At 44.5% G+C, this 22879-nt stretch overlaps 1 protein-coding gene across 1 annotated transcript in view; it reads right to left on the reverse strand.

The window, feature by feature from the left end:
- Window positions 1-210: 210 nt before the first annotated feature.
- Window positions 211-22879, reverse strand: part of FAM175B (family with sequence similarity 175, member B) — a 32225-nt gene continuing 9556 nt past the window's right edge. The window contains exons 2-9 of the mRNA XM_006879874.1: window positions 22368-22458; window positions 18886-18922; window positions 16145-16211; window positions 9976-10166; window positions 8716-8835; window positions 8120-8204; window positions 5617-5731; window positions 211-680 (exon numbers count right to left, since the gene is read on the reverse strand). Of these exons, the coding sequence (XP_006879936.1) occupies window positions 211-680; window positions 5617-5731; window positions 8120-8204; window positions 8716-8835; window positions 9976-10166; window positions 16145-16211; window positions 18886-18922; window positions 22368-22458 (1176 nt within the window). The remainder of the gene's footprint in view (window positions 681-5616; window positions 5732-8119; window positions 8205-8715; window positions 8836-9975; window positions 10167-16144; window positions 16212-18885; window positions 18923-22367; window positions 22459-22879) is intronic.

Consider the following 22879-nt stretch of genomic DNA (forward strand, 5'->3'; position numbering starts at 1 on the left):
GCGGTGTGATTATCTTAGTGATTCTTCTCTGAGAACTGCACGTCGCGTCGAGAGGGAGGGCCAGAGAATCAGTGACGCCAGACCCCAGTGGGCTGGGCCGAGTCTCTCTGCTTGAGAGTCAGGGGGCTGGAGAACACAGGGTCGTCAGGCAGAACCCCCCACAACTCTCTGAGTCAGCAGTGAGGCAACAGCGCGATGCAGAGTCTGCAGTTAGATCTGGGAGGTCTGAGGGTTCCTGGAGTCCCCGTCAGGATGTGTTGTGGCTCTCGAATCCCTTGACTGTGAGTAATCGTTGTGAGAGGGCTCTGTGAGGTCGGTTAAATTCTCATAATCACTGTCGTTGGACTCGTCCCCACTGTCTCCGGCTGCTCTTTGGGAAGGCAGGAGGTCGGCCCCGCCTGCAGGGTACTTGAGTCCGGTGCTGGTGGACGCGTAATTGGAAGAGCCCACAGCCTGAGGTCGAGGCATAAAGACGTTGCTCTCCAGGCGAGAAGGGGTCAAAGTACTTTCTTGATTGTTGGGGTGAAAATCCGAGTATGGGGGAGGAGGGTCTGAGGCCTCGGCATCACTCAGTGTACTTCTACCTTCGGCTGCAAACCCAGAAGAGGACATCCGAGGGCTGAAGCCCGGGTCCAGATTTTCCGACGGCATCTGTCTGCTTAGCACCGCCTGCTGCATTCCTGGGTGAAGACAGAGAATACTGTAACACTTGCTGTATTTTCCTGGCCTTTCATCTCAAGACATCAAAGAGTCAATCCAGATTTTCTGGACTTGTTACCACACCCACCCCTTACTTATCAAGGTCCAAAGGCTAGGTCATCATGAGGAAAATCAGTGTCATGCAAAACCACAGATGGCCACAGTGTCATGTGTCTACTAAATCAGATTGGACATAACTGTCAAATCATAACGTGACATACATGCCAAACCACTGGGAGTCATGGTCCAGCCAGGCTGACACACAAGCTTTACCATTGCCACCAGCGTTAATCCTGAGTCATCACATCTGCGTTCATTACCGCCAGGCATAACGTGTTAAAATGCTACATAATCAGGTAAGATTTTTTCAGTATTGTCATAAATACAACATGTTGGGTAGTGACGTCCTTGACAAGAAGGTATATTATTTATTTTAGAAGTGCACAGGATTTTAGACTTTACAAAATACTTTCATATATGTGAATTCATTTAAACCTCCTAACTTTCTGAGGTATCACTGTCCTTGTAATTAGGGTGAGACTTCTAAGAGCAGTGTGACGAGGCGATCCTCCTAAGTGCAGTCTGAACAACTAACTCTTCTATTGCTACTCAGGGAAAACACCTGAGGTCCCAGGTGTTTCACAGGTTCCAGCTTTCGCAGGTGTCACTGCAGTATTGTTACAATATTGTTAGTGCAGTACTGTTCTTTTCAGGATATAGATAAAAAACCCCAGAGTTAAGAAAGGCCAAGTGGCATAACAACTTTCATCCTCTGCTGTTCTCACCAGAATTCCAGGAGTCACGTATGTGAAAGAATCAAGGACTTTGCTTATTTTGTCCTTTTCTAAATATTGAAGGAGTATTAATTTTATAATCTGAAACATAGTTCCTTTGCTTTTAAAAGGTTGTATAGAATGTAGATACATCTTAGAGATGGTGCAGCTGGGGTGCTCTTTGGTGGCAAGAATGATGAGGCTTCACATCACATACTTTGGGCATGTTGCTAGGGCGTGCTATTTCTTGGAGATGGACATGACGTTGGGAAGGCAGGAGGGTTAGCAAAGGAGAGGAAGACCTCAACCAGGTGGACTGACACGGTGACTACTGCAGTGGGCTCTTGTGTGTCAGGGAGTGTGAAGATGGCGCACAACACAACAGGGTTCCGATCTTTTGTTCATAGGCTCGCTATGACTCGTGCTCGACTTGACAGCACCTACCAACAACAACAATATAGAATGTGGCGCTGCTTCAAAACATTCATAGGACCTGGGAGATGTGCCACCTGAAAAGGGCCTTTCAATCTTTTAAAAAGAAAGCGTACTGTGAAAGGGAACTGTAAAAAATGTTTTTTTGATGTGAGGCCTGTGAAACAAACAAAATTCAAATTCCGTGAAAACAGAAGGTTGGAAGGACCTTTCCGATTTAACTCTCTGTCTCTGTGATTTAGCAAAGTGAGCAAGAGCCGGGGGAAGTGGCCCAGATTGGGAGGTAAAGGTCCCTTGCTTCTTGGCTGTGTCCCTGAGGTTCTGATTCCCTTTTCCACTCCAGTCCACGGCCCAGCTGTGTGCACGTGCACATGTCTTAAGCCCAGGGAGTCGACACTGTGTAAGAGCTTTATAGTCTGGAGTTCTCCATTTACGGTTACAGTCTGGGCATTATCCCCGTGCCCTTCTAAGTTCATTTCAACGCCTGTACAGGAACATTCAATTGGCTGCTAGGGCTGTTATGATGCTGGCCTCTGAATCGTAGTAGCCTCGTGTGTCATTTACTCAACTCTACTACCAGAGTTCAGGTAGCCTAGTGGTAAGAAGCTATGCTGTAATCCGGAAGGCACGTGGTTCAAATCCATCAGCTCCTCCATGGAAGACGAATAAACAATCTCCTCCTGTATGACTAACTGCTCTGAAAACCTGACAGAGGGTCGGTTTCGACTCAGTAGTACACAATAACAACCACCACCACCACCACCACAGCTTAGTCACCTGCGCGAGTCATTATTTGCACCTATTTAAGCTCAAACATTTTAGAGCACAAATGCCTGCTTACAATTCTGATTATTTCTGGAAAACTCTAAGAATAAAAATGCCCCAGTCATCAGTTGTCTGAAAGTCATTTAAGGGCTTGTCTGTATTATACTTTCCTGGGTGGTACAAATGGCTGAGTGCTTTTCTCAGAAACATGAAGCTGATTGTTCACACCCACCCAGAGCTATCACGGGAGACAGCATGGGGATCTGCAGCAGGTGATGAAGCCACTGGAAATCTGTGCAGCAGTTCCACTCTGCACACCTAAGGTCACCTTGAGGTGGAGAGACACTTTCTGGCTGCTAACACCAACCGAGGTACTCTTCACAAACTAGAGCAGTATAGCCTTACCCTTACCAACTTTATGCTTCTTATTATTTGCCATGTTGTTGTTGTTGTTGTTATGTGCCATTGAGTAACTTGTGACTCATAGCGACCCTATGTACAACAGCCCTAAACTCCGCTCTGTCCTGTACCAATCGCACCGTCTCTGACACACCCATCACGATTACCCCAGTCACTGAATCAATCCACCTCATAGAGGGCCTTCCCCTCCTGTGCCTGCCCTCCACCCTACCAAGCATGACGTCCCTCTCCAAGGACCGGTCCCTCCTTACAACATGTCTAAAGTATGATAGACGGAGCCTCAGAATCCTTGCCTCCAAGGAACTGCCCGGTTTAATGCTCTCCAAGATGAACCTGTTTGTTTTCTTAGCAGTCCGTGGTACATTCAATACGTTTTATAAATTCTATTATGAAATAGTAAATGTGATTTCATTTTACAGCAAACATGTTTGTCATCATGCTGGAATTTTTAGTTAGGAGTCTCATTTTCAAACGGCTAGTTCCTGGCTTAAATAGTACCTATTCATTCAGTTACAAAACATAAAAGTAGACATTTAAAGACTTTTAGGTGATTATGACAATGAACCAATATAAAGTTAAAGAATTCTAGGATGTTTCTTTATGTGGCTCTCATGAACGTGTTTCCAAGAGTTTATTATCAGAGTGGATGCCCAGTTCTGCTTCCTGGCTCGAGGCTCTGCTGAACCTTGTCCACCATGGATGACCGTGTGGTTAATTCAAACACCGGCTGCATAGCTTCCAGCATCACAGCAACATACAAGCCGTTACAGTACAATAAACAGCAGAGGCAAGAAAGACTGTCAGTGCACCACAAGATAAACAATCCAATTGAAAAATAGACACAGGGTATGAACAGACACTTCGTCAAAGAAGACATTCAGATGGCCAACAAGCACATGAAGAAATGCTCAAAATCCCTAGCTCTAAGAGAGAAGCAAAGCAAAACAACTATGAGAAATCATCTCACCCCAGTAATAATAGGAAAATTTAACAGAACAGCAAGCAACAAATACTGGCGAGGTTGTGGAGAAACTGGAACCCTTATTCACTGTTGGTGGGAGTGTAAAATGGTGCAACCACTGTGGAAAATGGTGTGGCGCTTTCTCTGCAAACAGAGATACCATTTGACCCAGCAATTCCACTACTGGGAATATATCCCAAAGAGACCACAACTGCCACCCAAGTAAATAGACACATGCACACCCATGTTTATCGCGGCTCTGCTCACGATAGCTAGGAGCTGGAAACAACCTAAATGCCCATCAACAAACAAATGGATAGAGAAGCTATGGTATATTCACACAATGGAATACTACGCTGCATTGAAAAATAAGGAACTCATGCAATATTATTCAAAATGGGTGAGACATTATGCTGAGTGAAATATCTCAGTTACAAAAGGACAAGTACTGCATAGTGACACTGTTGTAAAACAGAACTGACATCGGGATTGGGGGGGAGACTGAGAAAGATGGGATAAATAATGTATACTGCATTGAAACAGATGAGGGAGAAAACTGTTTAAAAGGGATAAGTGATTAGGTATTATTGTCAGGACAGGAGTCCAGAATGAAGGCTGCATAGTGGAGTGGACTTGGGGAGAGGGATTGTATAACAAGGAAAGAATTTTTCTTTTACTTTCAAAGAGAAGAGCAAATTGAAGGGAGGGGGGGTGGGCAGGGAGAAAAGTGCAACAATGAATGAATGGAAATCTTCAGTCTCTGTAAACTTTCATTAAAATGAATAATAGTAAAAAAGTTTTTTTAAAAGACTGTCAGTCAGACAGGCTGACACAGTGCCTGCAACAATGGCTGAAGCCCAGGAGGGTCCATGGGGAGGACGCTCCGCTGACCGAGGGGCCTATGGGGAGGATGTTCTGTTGACCAAGGGGCCTGCGGGGAGGAGACTCTGCTCACCGAGGGGCCTGCGGGGAGGAGACTGCTCACTGAGGGGCCTGTGGGAAGGACACTCCGCTGACCGAGGGGCCTGTGGGGAGGATGTTCTGTTGACCAAGGGGCCTGCGGGGAGGAGACTGCTCACTGAGGGGCCTGTGGGAAGGACGCTCCGCTGACCGAGGGGCCTGTGGGAAGGACGCTCCGCTGACCGAGGGGCCTGCGGGGAGGAGACTCTGCTCACCGAGGGGCCTGCGAGGGGGACGCAGCCTACACAGGGCTCACTCTGCTAACTGAAAGGTCTCTATGAGCAGGAGCTGACTAATGGCATCTAACAACAAGGAGCAAAGGACACGGTCTCCTCTTCCACGGCATCGCCACGCACTGATGGACCCATTTGTCAAGACACACAGCCTTCAGCGATCGCCTCCTGGCTTACTCAAACTGGCTTCAGCCTCACTTGCTCTGGTTTTCCTGCCCTCTTCACCGTTAGTGCCTGAAGCCCAGGAGAACGCCCTCCTCGTCTAACGCCACTGGGGTCCAACGAGTGGGAGATTTGTGTCAATTACATGTCATCTGTCGTGTGGAAACAGAGCACTTCTCTGACACTGTATGGGAACGGATAAGACACTTACTTCTCTCTTGCTCCTTCTCTGTTTTCCGCTGAATGATTTGTCTTTTTAATTTGTTCACTTCTGCCTGACAAGATTCAACCACCCGCTCACTCTTCTCTACGTCTGCACACACCGCCTGAGGGAGAAAAGAGAGCAAGAAAATCAGCTTCGGATCCTGCACAACAATCCCGCTAAGACCGCAGCCATGAGCGCCCTCGGAAAGGTCCGATGTGGCGCTCAGAGAGAAAGCCGAAACTGAGGCCAAGAGAGACGAGGAGGGGCCAGGAGACAGGGTTACTATGCATCGATGTGCTTTCTTAATCAATGTAGGATGGCTACACTTTTAGCCGAGAAGTTCTTAAAAAATGTGGGTAAAATTTAAATGATTTAATCTTTTTCTTTGATGAATCATTTTCACTGAAATGAAAGGGGAATTTCTGACACCAGTCTCATATACAAAGGAGGAACCAAAGATAAGAAAGGAAAGAGATGTTCTCAACTTTTATTTATAACCAGCGGTCAACTAACCAGCTTACAACGCAACAAGAAAATTACGAACAATTCAATTTAAAAATGGGTAAAGGATGTAAAGAGTCATTTCTCCAAAGTATGAATGGCTAATGAGTGAGAACTTGAAAAAATGTTACACTGTATTATTAATCATTAAGGAAATGCAAGTCAACACCTCAACGAGAGAATAATAATAATTAAAAAAACCACCCCACTTCAACAAGGCACCACTCACACCCACGAGGGTCACTATCTGAATCACTCTAAACAATGTGGCGTTACAAGCGTCAGTGAGGATGTGTGGAAAGAGGAACCTTCAGCCTTTGTGGGAGGGAATGTAAACTGCGCCAGCCACTGTGAAAAACAATGGCTCTTCAAAAATTCAGGACCCAGCAGATTCCACACCCAAAAGAATGAAAGATAAGTACTTTAATGAGTGTACTATGCAGTCAAATAAAAAGATACAAATAAATAGAAAAGAATTAAAGACAGTTACGATAATGAGTGTAATGTCTATTGAGATAGATACACAGGACACTCATATTCATAACAACACAACAGAAAAAAGGCAGAAACGAAATATCAGTCAGAAAAGAAACAAAACACTAATGCACGCTACAATGTGGACAAACTCTGAGAACACCAAGCTTATTGGGTTAAGCCAGACTAAAAAGGTCCTATGCTGCATGATTCCAAACACAAAGAATACCCAGAACAGGTAAATCCATAGCAAGAAAATAAATTGAGGGTTTCCAAGGGCCAGGAGGAAGGGGAAATGGGGAACAAGGGCTTCGTGGGCCCAGGGGGTCCTTCTGGAGTGATGAAGGTGTTCTGGAACTAGACAGGTGTCTGAGTGAACAATATCATGAATGGGTGATAACTATTAAATCATTCTTTTTATGATGACTAATATTATGTCAATTTCATCTCAGTAATTTTTTTAAAGAGATGGCACAGATTTTTTTACAGAAAATATTTATAATTATAGGAAGTTGAAACAGAAACTAAGTGTCAAAGCCAAGGTCTGAGCACAAGTATGTGAGATGCATCTGAGAAATGGGAGTGCTTCCTCCAGGGCAATCTGGAGGTTGCAGGTCCCATCAGAGCCGACCATTCTGCCCAGCCCAAACAGCCTCACAGTCACTGTAAAGGCGCTTGGACAGGCCTGACAGTCTGCAAAGGCTCAGAGAAGGACAAAAAGCTGCTTTCTCCTGCACGTTCCTGCCACAGTGGAATTAGCAGCAATCTGGAGAGCTGGCCGGTCCCCAGCAGCATCAAGCTCCTACACTGCCAGGTGGGCCGTGACCGGCACTTGACCGCCGACATCAGAGACGCTTCTCCCTCCTGAACTCAACTCTACTTCCCCCTCCTTTCCTTGGATTCTTGTCCTCAACGAAGCAGAGCTTCTGCCAGGTCTGAGAAAGCCTCAGTCAAATGACTTTCCTGGTTGTCCTCAAAAGATAAGCTCTAAGGCTCCAACTCTTAGGGTTTGAAAACAAATTATTCTGAAGAAACCCATGAGGGGTGATGAGACAATAAAAAATGGGAAGCAGGGCTAGTATCGAGCTCAGGATCTGCCTCGCAGGGGGATGTTTCCATAAATGTTTGCTATGTGAATAATTAGGAATGAACAGGACCCACTGCCAGTTACCCAAGAGGTGGAAGTAGCCGGGGCCGAGGGAAATACAGGGGGCAGGGTGCTATCCTAAGTCGTGAGTGGTCCACTCAAATACAGCCATGACTTGGAATACAATTAGGGGGAGCACTATACTCTAAGCTACTAACTCTAAGTATGCTTTCCTAGAATACATTCACTGTTTATTAATAAAACTATACCCTTCAGAGACGTAGAGACAGACTTTTAGAGGCTGGAACTAATAACATTAACAGTGGTATTATTTTAGGGAAGAATAGTCTTTCAAATCATAATTCATTTGTCAGAGAATCATTAAAAACTAAAGTAGAACTGAGCATGTGTGCAATACAAATAAGATGAAAATTAGAAATCTGTTACCTGTACTTTCTCTTGAAGTGCATTATAAACCTGATATATCGCTCTGATGTCTTTCATGACTCCATCCTTATCAAAAAAGTCAGTACTAGAAGACAGAAAAAGGAAAGCAATGTCACAAAGTGATTCCAATTGCTGTGACCCGAGTCTTTTTCCGGCCGTTCCTACTTTAATCAGTTACTTGAGTGTTGTGACTGCAAGTTGACAAGACCTTACGCAGTAATAACGCCCATATTGCCAGGATCACAGAAGAGACAGACAACCTACATCACCAAGACAACAAAAAAGAAAAGGCTACATAGCTTTCAGTGACCACATTTAGCTTTTAGAATTCCAGAAACACATGTCCTGTCCCAACTTTCCTAAAAGTGCAAAAACTGAAGTGTCACAAATGATAAATAATGTTAAAGTACCTTTTCAGTAAGAATCACATTATTACATAGGGTGGTAGTGGTCTAGAGAATTACTTCACTAAATTCTACAATTTCAGGCACAGTAAACCTGACTTCACAGGTCTCAAAAATATCTTTGAAATATATCATTAAGCAAAGAAATATCAGCAGAAGAAAGGCGAATGCCCACATTACCAGTCAACTTACCCGTGCTCTTTAATAACTTTGGCATAACTCTGAGACGTATTTGGCACTGAAGACACTTTGTACTCCTGCTGGCTAGTGTTGCCTAGATTGGGAATAGCAAGGGATATCCTCTGATTATACCTGGGGGGGGAAATTCAGAGAGTGGTCATGTCAGCAGTGCGGCACCACTCTGCCCGTGGCCCAGGCACGAGAGTCTTAGTCTCTGACACGTGTGATGTATTGGAGGGTCTTAAGGAACACTTCCTCTGTTAAGTGATCCAATGACGCCCCGATTGGCAAACTTCCTTGCCCTAATTTTACATCTCAGAAAAGGAGGGTAAGCCTGGTTGAGCAGCGTCTAGGATGTACCGAGTGTCACTAACTTGGGTGAGGGGAAGCGGCTGGTTCGGGTTAAGTCTCGTGGGGCTGTGGTTAGTGCTCAGCTGCTTACGGAAAGGTCAGGGTGAGAACTCAGCAGAGGCTTCGTGAGGAAAAGATGCGGCAGTGCTCCTGCAGAGCCTGCTGCTGCTAAGTGCCCACGGCTGACCCTCCAGCAGGCTTTCAGAGGCAGGGAAGTGCACAGGAGGAGAGAGCCCATGCTTCTCCCACCGAGCAGCTGGTGGATTTGAACTATGTGCATTGCGGGTTGCAGCACAGCTTCTTACCACAAGGCCACCAAAGCTCCCTAAATAGCCTTGGACTTTTAAGTCCACAAGGGAAGGTCTACTCTGTCCTGTAGGGTCTCTATGAGTCAGAATTAACTAGACAGCAGTGGGTTTGGTTGTTTGGTTTGTCGTGTACATTTTCAACAACAAAATAATAAAAAACTAGACAAACTAGTTTCAAAGCTGAGCCCACATCTTGGGCTTTTTACTTTTTCTTTTTCCTGTTTTCACTCTGCAGTATCTAACAGCGCTGAGGACAGGGCAGAACTCAGGAGAGCCCAATGGGTTAGTCGATGATAAGTCAACAATGTAAAACCCTTATCAACCTGTAGCTGGGTGCGTTTTGCTATCTTGTTTACAAACTGGCTGCAGTCGACTGGATCCTGGAGAAGCAAAGGATGAGTGCTAGCTGTTTCCCTATGCGAACTCTGTGTGCGGCTACTGCTTGTTGGGTAAGAACAATTTGACAACTGACAAGGAGAAGAACCTCCCTAACTACAAGGAGAACGCGCTAGAGGGATGACTAGAGATGGTCTTGAAAGACGCTGATGTGAACCTCCACTATTTATACCACCTCCCTCCGGTTTCGAGTGGCTGGTGCAAGAGCTTTGTATACCTTCGATTGGGTCTGAAGAGAACGTATTCTAAAGCATGAGTGGAATTGTTGGCGGTGGAGATGAAGCTGAAGAGGAGGAAGACGAGGTCGGGCACACCCAGGATCCGTGTGAGTTGCTTGTGGATAACCTGCTCTCGGTAGGACATCTGCTGCTGAGTATTTCGACGAAACCTGTACCACCCGATAACTTTCTGCAGCAAAAGTGGAAGAACATAATAAAAATGGAATGAAACATGGCAAGGTAGGCTGTAATGGGTCATGCACACCCATGTGCACAAACCTTGACAGCAGCTTTACTGGCAGCAGTGAACAACCCAGCAATTCATCACGAGGTCAGCGTGGTAGAACCACGTCATGGAACCTCCCCAAGAGCACAAAGGCTCACCAGCGGGCTCACATAGCACCATGAACAAATCCAAGAACCCCCTTAAAAAAAAGCATATGCTTAAAAATCCCACTTACATAGAAGTCGAGAAAATGGATGATGATCTACAATGGCATAAAGTGGGATAGTGGCAGACAGGGGAGAGAGAGGACGGAGGGAGGGACAGGGAAGAGGCCTGAGAGATAGATATGCAATCTTATGACGATAAAGGCTTCACCGCTACATTCATGTCAAAACTTAACGAAGGCCAACCTCCTAAATATGTGTAGCTTCTTATATATAAACTCATACTGTTATTTTAGTTGTATTTTCTGAGAGGCAGGGAATCTTAGAAATTTCTTTTAGGTACCAACCGATGAAAAGCAACTTACTGTTTCAATATTTGCCAAAAACATTTCCTCGTTTTACGTATCAAGGGAAGATGAGACGTCAAGTCACTTCCCATGGTCACACTAACAGTTCTACCAGATGCAAGACCACCGAGCAACTAGGTCTTTGGTGCTGGAAAGCATGTTATTAATTATATATATATAAAATTTTATTTTTTTATTAATTTTAGTGAACATTTACAGAGACTTTGGATTTCCATTCATTCATTGTTGCACTCTGGAGAGAATGTTTTAAAGAACCATGATGAAAAATTATGGGCCCTTCCCCAAAGCCTCCTATCTGAAACTCTGCAGATCATTCAAAGAGAGTAGCGGGTCACAGAGACGTGCTGAGTCTCCTTAGGCTAGACAGCCACTGACATTTTCTAGAACTAAAGCAATCAGCCCAGCAATGGCTGTTCGCCCTCTCTGTTCTCTTGGCCTTGTCATGACACCTGGGCACCTGTTCTATTTATCTGTTTCAGAGCAGACGCTTCCAGAAGACAGTTATCTTCCTTCTCATCTGCCTTATTTGGCCTTGGTCTCAACCCAACACAAGGTGGATTCTGCCGGAGAAGTAGTTCAGACGTGGCCACATAGTCCCCTAATGCAGGCGTTGACCGTCAGGACCTTGCACCTATCTCTTAAGCCTCACATTCTGTGGTTGCACAGTAATCTTTTTGAGGAAAAGATATAATTTTGTGTCTTCCCTGAGGAAAAAAAACTCAAAAGAGAATCAATTCTAAAAGTTGATGTAAATATTATACATCTCTTCTGCTTTTTGCTTAGAATTTGGATTTCTTTCAGGGGAAAAATAGAGCTCAAATGCTATATAAGGGACTGGAGGAAGTATGATGGTTACCACCCTTACTGAATGCCAAGGAAATGAAACGTGGTTTCCAAGGAAATTATATTCTTTTTTTTAAAATTATATTCTTAATTGCAAAGGAAAACATAATTGCTGTTTTAGCACGAAAATCCCATAAATCAAAGCGTCTGCTCCACTTGTTACTGTTTTGAGGCTCTGGCTCTAAGACTTGCACACTCATCCCAGATGATAACTCAGGATTGGCTTCTTATGTCTCAAAATGGCAAATCCAACTTTAAAATACCCCAAATTAATTATAAACATATCCCCCTACCTACTGTTGAAAGACTACATCATGGTCCCCCCATTAGCCAATCTCTTTTCAGTGACAAAACACAGGGTCACCTCAGAGAAAGGCCCCTTCAGCAGCAGCTGCCCTGTTCCACTTTGAAGTTTGGTCAGCTGCCTTCCAGAACTCTGTGCATGTAAACAGCCCTAACCTTGCCGTTTCCTGATAGAACAGGCTGGCTGTCCTCATTCAGCAGAAGATTTGTTCTATGCCGTAACCTGACAATTGCCATTGCTCTTTCTAGTGGCCACCTCATATCCATCATATGGAGGTATTTCCATAATTTATTTGACCATTCCAGACAAATGGACCTTTGGATGGTTTTCAAATGTTTCACAATTGTACAGCGATGTATCAAGAGAAAATACATCTGGGATTGGTGTGTGCTTTCAATGTACATATTCTCAAAAATAAAAAAGAAAATATTCAAAAAGAGGTAGAGACATAATCTGAAGCCAACTTTCAACCTTGGCTCCACTATTTGCTCATAGACTTGAGGAGTCACCCGGCTTCAGTTGCCTCGGGTGTAAAATAGGGCCAATAGGAAGTGATCCAAGCACAGGGCTGCCGCAAGGATTACCTCTGCCCGCACCTGGAGAGTGTTTGGGAAAGGTCTGGTTCGGCTAAGGACCTAGCAGTGCCAGCGTTATGCCCAGCAACACCTATTATCCCGGTACAGATGCCTAGAGGCAGATTTGCACACTGAAAAATCTGACTTACTGCAAAATTGCTCTCCCAAACGTCTGTGTGAATTTACCTCCCTCCCCACCACAGGGAGCTCTGGTGGCTTCTTGTTATGAGCCATTCAGTTGGCTCTGACTCACAGCAACCCTACGCACCTTAGCTCTCAACCCTGCCCTATCCCTATCTTGAGTCAATGACACTGCCTCTGGCACACCTTCCCTTGTCACTCCAGATACTGTGTCAATCATCTCATCCAGAATCTTCCTCTCTTGTGCTGTCCCTCTACCATTCCAAGCAGGATGTCCTTCTCCAAGGACTTGTCCTTCCTGGAAATGTGTCCAAAATATGTGAGATGGAACCTCAATATCCTTGCCTCCAAGGAACAGCTTGGTTTCACCCTCTCCTCTCTCTGTTCTTTTGGCAGTCCATGGTATGTTCAATACTCTTCCCCAGCACCACAACTCCAAGCCATCAATTCTTCTGTCATCTTTGGTCATTGTTCAGCACTCTGATGAATAGCAAGTGATTGCAAAGACTGGTGACATGGGAACAAATTCTTTAGTGATAAGGAATTGTGCTGTCAACCTGAAGGTTTGTTATTCGACTCTACCAGCAGCTCTGTGAGAGAAAGATGGGCCATCTCCTCCCGTGTGATTTACTGCCTCTGAAAACCTGCTGGTGGCTCAGCTACGGGTCAGCTCTGACCTGAGAGTACACAACAGAAACAAGACGCACCCTCTACTGTTGCCGGAGGCCTGTCAGCCTTTTCACCCCACGATCCCCGCAAGTGGTGTCCACCCATGTCAATTCCATGCCTCACCTTGCTTCATTGTTTCCTGGTCATTCGGGAGTTTCGCGAATTTCCTATAATCATTTCATTACTTTTAAATTTTTAACCTATTAAAAAATATTTCCTGGTACTCTTAATATGTAATGCATGATTTTTAAAACTCTTCTCCAATAAGAATTTCCACGGAACAACTTTTACTTTTAAAAAGTACAGTAGAGGTTCTTCCCAGTTAGGAGCTCTGTTGCTAAGGAAAGGCCTCCGGTCTGAGCCCATTGGCTGTTCTCTAGGACAAAGCCATGGCAGTCTGCTAACTGAGTTACAGTTTTAAACTCAACTCACCGAGTTCCGTATAGTACACTACCAAGTACTTCTCCTGTATCTCATATGGTTATTAAGTCAAAACTGACTCAATAGCAAAGAGTTTGGCTTGAGTTTTTATCAAAATAAAAGGACTGAAAGAGGGAAGGAAAGCCAAGATGTTTAAAACAATCAGTCCAAAAGACTCCTGGGCCATGAAAACCTCAGCTTTCCAACTCTGAGAGCAGCATAACTAGATAGTGCCCAGCTGCCACTCTAGGAAAAGGGTCACAGTTCCAAATCTTGGGAGAGAATAGGGGCAAATGTAGAACAAAATTTAAAAACATGAAAAAAGTCAGAAAGAGGCTGGTGAGGCGCTTGAGACCATGTCCCTTAGTCACCCTTCAAACCTCGAATGGACTCATCCGTACAGCTCACCCTGCAGGCAAGAACACAGGGCTCCAAAAGGGCCGCTCACCCCAGTGAGACAATCAGTCCTCAGAATCACCAAATGTAACAGGTCAAAGGGAGGCGTGTGCTCAAGGAGAAAGCTCAGAACTCAGGAAGGAGGAGGACAGAAAGATTAACAGAAATGAGGATTAACAGAGGGAAGTGGGAAAAGTGTGATACGTTGTATATAGTATAATTAATGTTCTAAAAAACATTTACGAATGGTTGGATGGGAAACCAATTTTCTTTTAAACTCTAACTTAAATCATAACTTCAAAAAAAAAAGGTGAATCCACCAGATGCTCTGCTGGAGAAGGAGGGGCAATCTCCTCCTGTACCAATTAGATCCAATTTGACGGTGCGCTAGCGCGCGCGCACACACACACACACTTTTAAAAAAAAAGGTGAAAAATGAAATAAACAGAATAGGGAAATGAAGGTGGTGGGTGGGAGATGAAAACTGAACTAACAGATTCTAGAAGTACAGTCTCAGGCATGTCTGCCTCTGGCCAGGTACTGACCTCAGCAGAGGGTGCACCTGGAGGCCACTCTGTCCTCCTAGGAAATGAGAGTGCTGGGCCATGTGATGCTTCTGGCTGCTTTCCCCGAAGGCCCTCTGCCCTGCGGGCAGCCTGCTCACCCAATGCCTACTGCTACACAAAGGCCTCTTTCCCTTCTTGTGCCCGATCTTTCCAGCCCCCACCCCTCCTTCTATCCTCATTTGCTTTCCTTTCCTGCATTTCATGGAATGAGACCCCTGGACACATAGTCCAAGTTGTACCCATGTCCAGTGACTCAAGTCCACCAGCGCCTCCGGGGAGAAGGACAGCTGACTCCACCCACTGTGATTTACCACCTCAGAAACTCGATGGAGGGGAACCAGCTCTGAGTGGAACCACCTCAACAGCACTGCGTTAGTGTGATGAGTTTTTAATGGCATATATCTGGCAGCAGTACTGAAAACACACTATTGGAAAGGGTAATGATCTGGCCTAATGCTTCCTCCTCAGACAACCGGGGCCTAAGCCTTGTACCACAATTATTCTCCTCATCTACCTGCAATCTCTGAACGGCCTTTTTACATTTTTAAAATCCTCTTAAAGCATGCATTTTTCTGCTTGACAAGTTGAAAACTTCCATTGGTATTTTCATCTCAGTAGTTTCATCTATTAATGAATAAGAATGATAGAAGAATTGAGGCCTTTGAGCTGTGGTGTTGGAGAAGAGGACTGACTATCCCACAGATTGCCAAAAGCACACATAGATAGGTCTTGAAGAAGGTGCAGCCAGCGTGCTCCCTGCAGGCAAGGATGGTGACGTTTCAGCTCATGTACTTTGGGCATGTTGCTAGGAGGCTAGTCCTTGGAGAAGGACATCCTGCTTGGAAAGGTGGAAGGTTGGTGAAAGAGAAGAAGACTCTCAACCAGAAGCACTGACACAGTGACTGCAGCAATGGGTTGAAGTGTGTCAGAGGTGATGAGGATGGCACAGGACAGGACAGGGTTCACAGCTGTTGCTCACAGGGTCGCTGTGAGCTGCAGTCAACTCAATGGCACATAATAACAACAATTTTTCTCAAATTACTATCCCACACATGGCACAGCAGAGTACATTATAAATAAGACTATCAGGCACTTCTGTAGCATAAGACTTTAGTTCATTCCATTTATTATTGCAATACACATTTTTAGATATTTTTCTCAATTATAAATATTGAATATATATTAAATATTTGCAAACATTTTTAAAATTCAAAGTAGAAACTAGATTCAATCATTGTTAATTTTCTGAATGGAGTTTGTTTCTTCTGATTTCTATGTAAATGGAATTATACTACAAATATCCCCTTTTCCCCCTATTCATAGATTACAGACATTGTTTCATGTACAAAACTTACCTTGCAAGTCTATTTAAATTAACAGAATCCTTATATCTTCACATCAAATCTCAATGTTTCAAACTGCAAGCCTTTTTCGTCTTTATTAGGTTAATAAGATAAAGGTTTCTTGAATGAAGCCAGTCGATAAACAGGACTTACCTTTCTGCGGTCCTTAAGAATCCTGTCCACACTTTCTTCATTAACTTTGCTTGCGTAGTCATAAAAACTATATTTTGAGAAGTATTTTAGATCAAATTAGGATCATATAGTCGTATAACATGGAAATAATTAGGTACATATATCAATGAGGCGTCTAACTCTAAAAACGGATCATAAGCATGTAATTGGATGTCTTTAATAGGTCTAAGAGAAAACCCAATCTGAAGGCTTTAGCAAAATGAGGAATCTTCGTCAAAGAATACCCAAGATCACTACATTCAAAGTAATGTACACGTGTGGAAGGTGCTGATAACTAAATATGCTTTCTAAAGACTGTGACATATTTTGTTTCTAAGTATTAATTACTTATAAAAAAATAATGCAGTGAGAAAAGAAAAATGAAATAGACATTTAACAAATGTTTAACATGTTCAAGAACACTGCATGCCATCTCGTGCTGCTTCAGTTCAGTGCAGCCTCAGTGTGAGGAGGGAAGTGTTGCTCAGTTTTATACCCATTTTTGTAGATGAAGATCCAGAAGTCACTGGCCCCAAACCACAGAGCTGGGGGGTTCTGTGACTGGACTCCAAGTCTGGCCACCCTGAGTCACTATGCTCATGCAGCCTGCATGTTAAAAAGACCAACCTGGCCAGGGCCAGTGATGAGCAGGTCAAGCATAAAGAGGGGGGCTTTCTCTTATCATTGCTCAGGGTCTCAGGCACAGCACCCCATCCCTCTTCTCCCATCAGACAAACCGAGGTCTTATGAGTCAGCAGGGAGTAGAGGGGCAGAACACTGACTTCAGAGTCAGGGGACCCCAGCTCCAGCCCCAGTTCTGCTTCTCACTGTTTAACCTTGGGCAAGTCAACTGACCTATTTATTGAGCCTCCTCTATATTTTTGCAAATAACAACTTTGGAGCAAACAGGTAATTTCTTTTCTTTTTTTTTTTTTTTCAAACAGGTAATTTCTAAGGTTTCTTCCTAAATGCTAACATAAGTCTATGATTTTAATTTAATTAAATCCTTGTTCTGATCCTTCTTTGCTGACAGCATTTCAAGGAATTTCTCAGAAGGGTAAGCCAGGGGAGGCCCAGAGAACCTTTGGACAGTCAGGGCCAAACTACACACTTCTGTCAATGCAGCAGGGACAGAGCAGATGCAGCATTTGCTCTGCGATTCTCTTTCTTCCCTGCCCCTTCCTCAGTTACATGAACCCAAAGGAGATGGCCACTTGGCTCCCTTCAGGTTTCACTCACAGACAGCACTGTGGCATCCATCATCAATGTGTGTGTGTGTGTGTGTATAAAGGGAGTACAACAGCAGCCACTAAGGGCTCCTGGGTAAAAGGTGGGCAGCTGGGCCTGCAGTGCTTAGGGCAGGGAGCACACAGCAGGGAAGGCCATGCAGCAGGAACAGCCATGCTAAGGAAGGAGGCATAGTCAAGGGCCTTAACTGTTGTCAGGTGGGACTTCCAGGAAGAAGCCCAGGGGCCACCTGTGGGAAGGTGCCAAGAACAAGGGTCAGGGAGTTCTAAGAAACAGAATTTAAATCATTGTACCAGCCATGAAGCACAAGGGTTTGGACTGAGACAGAGGCAAATGCCAGGGCAGCGTATGGGGAGACGTCTGGGGTGTGGGAGATTCTGGCTCCTGTTCCCTTCCTGTTGTTTGCATTCTCTCTCCTGAATCTTTCTCCTCCCTCTCCTTTCCCTTTCTATCCCTTGGACATAATATGGAACAAGCACCTATTATGTTAAACAGTCTCAGAACACAGTCAACTGGAGAAAGGAAGCTGCACCTCTGTGTGTCCACTGCTGACCGGCACACCCCGAGAGCTTTCTCTCAGGAGCACCCTGCCTGTAGGCCCTGACTCACTCTTACCTATTCAAACCAAGCAAGAACCACCCACCGACTGGAAGCATTTAATCAAGGTACACAAAAGCTTATCCAACAAAAGCAAAGTTTACATTCACTTTCCTTAAACATTTAAAGTTGAATTCTGAATATTCTCATCCTCCTTAAAAACACCCGTTAGCTTATTTAGTCTTTATGTAATCCTTGATTAACTTGCTTCTGCATGGTTGAAGAATCCTTGAGAGAGACAAGGATTTAGCCAATTTAAATAACGAACTAGGTGCCCCGGAGTCAACCACAACTAACAGCGACCTATAAACAACAGTTCCGAACCCTGTCCTGTCTTGTGCAGTCCTCACAATCTCTGACATACTCAAGCCCATCGCTGCAGTCACCGTCTGTATCAGTCCTTCTGGTTCAGGTCTCCTCTCTCTCACCAACCCTCCACTTTACTAAGAATAGTGACCTCTCCAAATTATTGAGGAGCAACGCTGTCAGTTTGAGGACTAAGGGGTACCTGACTCAGGCCATGGTCTTTTCAAGCATAATTGCTGTTGCTCCCATTCAGTTACAGAACACTTCTATCCTAAGTTGTTTTTTTAAAAAAATTGTGACTTGAGTGAAAGTTTGTCCTATGTCTTGAGGCCACGATTTAATACTGTTGTCCACTCCACGTTTCCTAAGCTAAGCCCGTGCACTGCACAAAGTTGGCCCACACTAAATCAGTAAACGTGGAGGCCCTCAGACAAATGCATGACTTCTTGAGCCACGACCAGCTCCAGGCCTCAATCCACCAGCCCTTAATCAATCAATTAATCAATCAATCAATCAATCAATCAATCAATCTTTTAGTCAGTCTAAGTGCGACAAAGAAGGATGTGGCTTACCTAAAAAGTTTTGAACACGGCTGATGATTATGGATTTCTGTAATAAGAAAGCGGAAACACGTCTCAGTTAATCATGCAAGACACAAACCAAATGAAACCCACTGCCCTCAAGCTGACACTGACTCAAAGGGGAACTACAGGGTTTCCCAGCCAGGCAGAAGCGTCCTTCTCCCATGAGTAAGGGGAGGTCAGAACTACTGATTCTCTGGTTAGCAGCCAAGCACTTAACTGTAAAGTAGTTCAGGATTCTTCTTTAACCAACATCTCTGACAATAAAAAGTTCTCTCCAAAATAGGTGTTGTACACGTATGAAGCAGCTGCCATAGGAGCTTGTAAATATTTAAACTGAGGAACATAGTCAACTGGAGAAAGGAAGCTGCCTTTCCATGTGTCTGTGGGTGACGGGCACACCCCAAAAGTATTCCCTCAGGAGCACCCTGCCCACGTGCCCTTACCTAGTCAAAGCAAGCAAGAACCACTGACTAGAAGCATTTCATAAACTTGTGAAAGGACGGCCTTTAAGTGTCCTGCCCTCAGGAGCCAAAAGCTCAGCATCCTGGGCCAGTGTGTATTAAGGGGAAGCAGGGGAAACCCCCACAGTATGCTCCCCTTCAAAGATGCTCAGTGCAGCGGGTCCAATACAACCCTAATAACCCTTGAAGGATTGCTGGGGTCAATCAGAAGGAACACATTCTTTGAACTGCTTTATAAACCCAGACACTTCCAATCACCGCATTCTCCGGACTGTGACTCACTGTCCAATGTTTAAAAGCCCCAGCCTCAGTGTCCAGGCTACAAGTGGAACTCTTTGGGAATGAAGCTGAGGCCTGAAGGACACAGCCATGGCCATTAGCTTCTGTCCTCATGGGAATGCTGTCAAAACACAACAGCACCATGGGAAGCTGGCTAATTTGTCTTGCTGTAGCTGCTGACATGGGGAGGCAAGTAAGAAAAGCCCACCTAGAAAAACTGCCTTCTTTTCTCACCAAAAATGACATGACAGGCTCCAGTTAGTAATTAGCATGTGAGCCGTTTGGAGCAAAAACGTCACCCAGAGGTTCAGGAAAAGAAAACCTCATCTGCGCTTGAAAGGAAGGAGTATGTGCTTTAGTAAGATCACTGGTATGGGATCCACACTCGGTACCACACTCCGCCATCCACCGGCCCCAGCAGCTCCTTGGTTAACAGCCTGGATGCAATCACCAGGCTCAACATGCCGTGAGGAAGCCTCCACAGCACTGCCAGCAGAGCCAACCACCCCACGGAAGAGGCTTGCTGAGGGTCCCTGACTGTGATACAGCTGATGAACTAACTAGCTTTGAGGTGCTGCTGGGAGCAGCAGAGAACACGCCTTTCCTGCCTGTCCGTGGACTTCCAGAGTCCCCACAGCTCGCGCTCTCATCCCCATGGACTGCTGTGCGTGGCATCTTATCTCCTCCTGCCCCAGGCAGAAAGCTTGGACAGTTCTTCGCCTTTCTCTTTCCAACAACTGCTACTCATTCTCTCACTGCCACCGAATGAGAACCCACTCATCACAGCTGACCCTCCAGAAGGTTTTGAGGAGGCTGGAAATCACATTTTGGGATTGTAGGAGACAGCCCATCTTTCCCTCGCAGAGCAAGAAGTCAAGCAACACCAGAAAACTTCACGCGACTGACTGACGCGGCCTAGAGCACAGTTCTCGGGCCACTTCACCTCGTGGTCATCGCATTCTGTTACACCACTAACAGAAAGGTTTTTCCAGAGTTCTGTTTCACAATTTCAAATATGCATTTCAAAAACTACAACAACAAAACCCCCACATTCCACTGGCAACAGTACATTTAAAATAATAATGATGCCAGGAAACTTTACCCATGAGAACTCATTATCAATGAATGAACTGAATACAGCTAATAAATAAAGCTAAAGACTGTTGTCATGGTACTGTATTAACTGGAAATTTGTACTAAATAAGACTCCTTTGTATCTACAAAACCATGGAGATGAGAATTTTCTCCAAGAACCAGAAGGTCTATAAATCAAAACAATTAGTACATTGTGTTATGCCGTATTTGAACTACTTTACCGTCCTATTCCTCTAAAAATAAAAACCAGAATAGTGATCAGAAATGCTGAATTTTGGGGGAGGTGGGAGAGTCTTTATCATATCAGGTAATGGGCTTTTATGATTTACTGTGTCTGGCATTTTTTTGCCCTGATCTACCAAGTTAACTGTGAAAAGCCAGGTGTAAACAACAAATAAATACAGATGTTCTATGAAATAAAATTCTCTATCTTAGGATTTTCGGAAGCTGAACAAAAGAATTCAGTGAAAGAACTGTAGTAGGTCCACATAAACACTTAACAAGTGACGATTTTGGTGAGTTTTATGCTTTGATTTTCTGCTTCAGCTTCAGAAACCCAATGGAGAATCAGCTGTGAGCTGGAATGTGAGTTTAATCACTTCCCCTCAGTTCTTCTCCCACCCTAGTCCTCATCTTTGCCCACCCCCTGCAAATTCATAGACTAGGAAGTTACCGGGACAGCCTTGAAATAAATAGTCTGGCCCGGACCACCTAAACTTGCAGCTATTTCACACCACTCCCCTCCACACAGCCTGGCTTCAAACTGCAGAGAAGCAGGCCAGCCTCCCTGTGTACTTCTCTCTGCATCCTTCTGGGCTGTCCTGAGTGACTGACCACTCACTGTCCCCAAGTACCCCTCCCTCAAGAGTCTCTGCTGGTTTCGTCACTGGCAGCTTTTCTTTATTCCTGTTCAGCAACAATCACGGGCAACCCAGTGCGCACATCCTTGCCCGGCCCCTTCCAGAAGCACCTGCACAGCACACCCACACATGGGAGGAAGAGATGTGGCTAGCCTACTGGGCAGACCTGAGGCTCTCAAAGATGATGTTGTCCATAGAGAACTGCAAAATTAACCCAAAGACTGTGGTTTGAATGCACCAGAAGCTCTTCAGCAGAAAGATAGGTAGAGTTTCTCCATGTGATTGATTTACAGCCTCGGAAACTGTTGAAGGGTCAGCTATGAGTTTGTTCTGACTCAACAGCAATGAATGAGCAAGTGATCACTGAGAGAGGAAGGAAGACTCACGCAAGTTAACAGGTGAAAATAGTTATGATGTAATAGCGAAACTTAACAGCTTGGTAGTATGGGACATTTGGAAACTACTGACTTATAAAAATGAGTGGCGATATTTATTACTGCAAGTAATGTGCATCCTAATTTTAGGAGCACTTTTTCCTCCCAATGTAAACGTTTAATCCTTTAGGTTAAAGATAAGAATAAAGAGTGCTGCTACAATATGGGGATTGAATCAATGTAGTAAAGTGCACAAATTGGTGAAGGGAAAAATCAATTTGCTGTACAAACTTTCAATCAAATGACAAGAAAAAGAAAAGACAAGGGAAGAGCCAGAGAACAGAATAAGCAGTGTATGTGCAAGACCCAGTCATTTTAAGATCAATGATAAACTTACTTACCAATTACTTGCAGAAATTCTGTGTTGCTGATTTGTGAGTCACTAATGCTGAAGGTTTCCTCTTGTCTGACCTCTCCCAACAAAAACCCTTCCTAAAAGAAAAGAAAAATGTTGCTGACTAAAAATAAAGATAATTTAAAAAAAATTATTATCTTTTGCTTGTGTACCATCAAATAGGATCTGACTGGTACAGGAGGAGACTGCCCTTCCTCCAGCAGAGCATCTGGTAGATTTGAACCACATACCTCTGGGAATGCAATGAAGGGTCTTGCCACTAGCCACCAGAGCTCTCTTAAAAATAAAGATAATTTTTACAGAAATTAAAGAGTAATTAAGGACATGATAGTGCTCTGGTGGCCTACTGATTAAGGAAGGAGCTATGTAGTCCATTTAAAGAGACAACGTTCAAATCTACTAATTACTCCACAAAAAAAGATGGGCAATCTCCTCCCTATTAATTTACTGCCTCTGACAGCTCAATGGAGGGTCAGTTACAAGTTGGTTCTGACTTGA

This window comes from Elephantulus edwardii, unplaced genomic scaffold (genome assembly GCF_000299155.1).
Source record: "Elephantulus edwardii isolate Elephantulus edwardi_28Jun2011 unplaced genomic scaffold, EleEdw1.0 scaffold00006, whole genome shotgun sequence".
NCBI lineage: Eukaryota > Metazoa > Chordata > Mammalia > Macroscelidea > Macroscelididae > Elephantulus > Elephantulus edwardii.